The sequence below is a fragment of the Geospiza fortis genome, unplaced genomic scaffold (assembly GCF_000277835.1).
Source record: "Geospiza fortis unplaced genomic scaffold, GeoFor_1.0 scaffold594, whole genome shotgun sequence".
Lineage (NCBI taxonomy): Eukaryota > Metazoa > Chordata > Aves > Passeriformes > Thraupidae > Geospiza > Geospiza fortis.
In genome coordinates, this window is record NW_005054703.1 from 9,161 (window position 1) to 12,250 (window position 3,090).

The 3,090-nt window shown below is 54.6% G+C and overlaps 1 protein-coding gene across 3 annotated transcripts in view; it reads right to left on the reverse strand.

Annotated features, from left to right (window-relative positions):
* Positions 1-2,307: 2,307 nt before the first annotated feature.
* PPP3CC (protein phosphatase 3 catalytic subunit gamma) overlaps positions 2,308-3,090 on the reverse strand; it is a 25,087-nt gene continuing 24,304 nt past the window's right edge. For all 3 annotated transcript variants that reach the window (XM_031065214.1, XM_031065213.1, XM_031065212.1), the window contains one exon: positions 2,308-2,663. In XM_031065214.1, the coding sequence (XP_030921074.1) occupies positions 2,488-2,663 (176 nt within the window). In that variant the 3' untranslated portion in view covers positions 2,308-2,487. The remainder of the gene's footprint in view (positions 2,664-3,090) is intronic.

Consider the following 3,090-nt stretch of genomic DNA (forward strand, 5'->3'; position numbering starts at 1 on the left):
TTCTCCAGGGCCAGGACAATGAACATCCAGCCCTTCTCCAGGGCCGGGACAATGAACATCCAGCCCTTCTCCAGGGCTGGGACACTGGGAAGCTGCAGTTCCACCAGCCCCAAGGCTCAGAGCCCCCAGACCATGAAGCACAAGGTCCAAATGGATTTTGAGGAGGGGGAATTGGTGATGCCAGAGCAGGAGAAGAGGGTGGGGGGAACAAACTGCCAGCAAAGCAAATCCCCCTGTGTGATGGGCAGGGCCCTGCTGATCCCCCCACGCTGGGAACAGGGGGGTGCCAGGCTCGGGGTCCCGCAATTCCCATCCCAAATATCCCGACTAAAACCTGGCTTGCTTGGGTGAGATCCCAGCCTGGGTCAGCACAACACGCCCGAACATGCACGGGCAGCCCCGGGCACGCTCCGTGCGCCCGGGTACCACACACGGGCTCACCGCTCACAGGAGGCCCTGAAAGGACAAAGAAATACTCACAGACAAAAGGCAATTTGGCCCCACTCCTCGGACTGGGGGGAGAGAAGCTCGCTCCAAACATCTTGCAAAGCGGTGGGCGTGGCAAAAAAAAAAAAGGGATCAAAGGGAAAAAAAAAAAACAACAACCCAAAAAGAAAAAAGAAAAAAAAAAAGGAGGGGAAAGTGGAGGCATGTGACTGAAAAGTGTGGAAACCCAGCGGTCTGCTCACAGAATCCTAAACAGCCCCGTGGGATTAGGTGACGTCTGATCCTAAGACAATTTGAAAGCTTCCTGGGCAGTTGCTGTTTTCCTCTGGCGCTGGAACCGCCGAGGGAAGAGGGCAAGATCCAGGGAAAGCCTTGGCAAAGATCCCCTGGGAGAGGCTCAGCCCTGCCTGCAGAGAGCACGGGAGAAGGGGGACAGGGAAAGCTGGAGGGGGGCACCCCAGGAGCTGCTGCCTCAGCTGCAGGCAATGGGCACGGCTGGGAAGGGAAGGGACCAACGGGAATCCCATAAAACCCTGCACAGCTCACAGGGAACTGACCAACAGGAATCCCATAAAACCCTGCACAGCTCACAGGGAACTGACCAACAGAAATCCCATAAAACCCTGCACAGCTCACACAGGGGGGAAGTCACCAACAGGAATCCCACAAAACCCTTCACAGCTCACAAGGAAGTGACCAATGGGAATCCCACAAAACCCTTCCCCAGCACTCCCAGTCTAAGTGACAGAATGCTCAGAGGGACAGAACGCTCAGCTCCCACTCCAAAATCCCTGAGCACACCCAGGGGTGTCCCCTGGGACTCCCAGGATCCCTGTCCAGAACCCCCTGCCAAAATTCCTGCCAGATCCACTCGGTTCTGCCTTCCAAGCCCTCCCTGCTCCCCAGTCCAGGGGCTGCCCTGTCACCAGCACCCAGCCACATCTCCAAACCCAGCAGTGCCCCACCCATCTTATCCCAAACTTTTATCAGCAACCCCCTGCTCCAGCTGCTGGGAAAGGCTGAGCTGCCCATGGCTCCTCTGGAACAGCCAAGGGCGGCTGATGCCCGAAGTCACACAGCCTGGGGGGACAGGGAGGTGACACTGGGGGGGACCACCCTGTCCCCAGCACCCCAACCTGCTCAGCAAGGGCTGATTGCAGAGCAGGGAGCAGGGAATGTGCCGTGAGCTGGGCAGTTGTGCTGCTGGGGGAATGGGGGAGCTGCAGCCTGCAGGGTGTAAATCACCCCCTTCTCCTTTAAAAGCCAGGCCCTGCACTTTCCCAAGGATCATCAGACAGCAGAGATAATTCCTCTGCTCTGAATCAGAGCGATTCCCAAGGGAATTCTGCTGCACAAACTGGCTGCTCCAAGAGGAAGAGCCACAACAAGGGGCAGCACTTCCCCTACCTTCTCCATATTTTCCTTTGGGATAAAGCTGAAATCCTGAAGGTGCTGTGATTGGTGTTAACAACCCTGGAGCTACCCCTGGCTGTCACCTTGGAAAAAAGGGATGGATCCCAGCAATCTGCCTTCCAGGGAATTGGTTGCTAAAGCAGCAGCTGCAGGTAGGCAAGAGGTGGAAGAAAACAACAGGAAAAATCTGGGAAGAAAACAGGTGTGTAAAGGAAAACCAACCCAACCGTATCCTGAAGGGAAGGACCTGCTTTGCAAAGCTCAGGCTAACTCCAAATTGTGCCAAAGCCAACGACCCAAGTTGCCTGGTTTGACTGATTTTTGTTTTTTAATCCAACACCCCCCGGCAGAGGTTTGGCCTCTCGGGGAGGGCAGCTGGACAGCACAACACTCCTGGGATGCTCTAGCAGTTGGATTGGTTTCTAACTCAAAAAAAAAAAAAAAAAAACATTTTTATATATATTGAACATAAATTAAAAAAAAAAATACAAAATGGTCGCTTTCTTACAGAACAGATGCGGACTGGATTTATGGACGTGCCTCCAGGTGAAGTCGGTTTCTCCCCCTGCCCCCACCCCACCCCGATAATAAATAAATAAAATTCATGAAGTTTTGGATCCTCTGGCGTTACTGGGGTTTCTTGCCCGTGCCGTTCTTGTCCGCAGAGTTCGAGGTTACCAAGTTCACGGGGCCGTCCGAGTGCAGGGAATCCTTGCGCGGCGGCATGCGCTCGTTGATGCGGTCCAGCCCCCGCGCCTCCTCGAAGCTGCGGATCTTGTGCTGCGGGGAGAAGCCGCGGATGGCTGCGGAGGGAAAGGGAGCACAGGGGGGAGATGTCAGCACCAGCATTGGCTTTACCCCCAGAGGAACCCTCCAGCACACGCCAGACACCAACGGGGACAAGTGGAGGGGACAGAAAGCACCGGGCTGGGTTGGGGAATTCTTTGGGGAGGTTTTGGTGTTGCCAGCGCATGTTCGGGAGCAGCTGGAGGCAAGGTTTAGGATTTGCTCTGCCCCTTAAAAGGAGGTTCTTTTTGGACAGGTTTAGGATTCGCTCTGCTCGCTAAGAGCTGGTTCTTTTTGGGGAGGTTTAGGATTTGCTCTGCTCCCTAAGAGGAGGTTCTTCTTTTTGGGGAGGTTTAGGATTTGCTCTGCTCCATAAAAGGTTTAGGATTTACTTTGCTCCCTAAGAGTTTTAGGATTTGCTCTGCTCCCTAAGAGGAGGTTCTT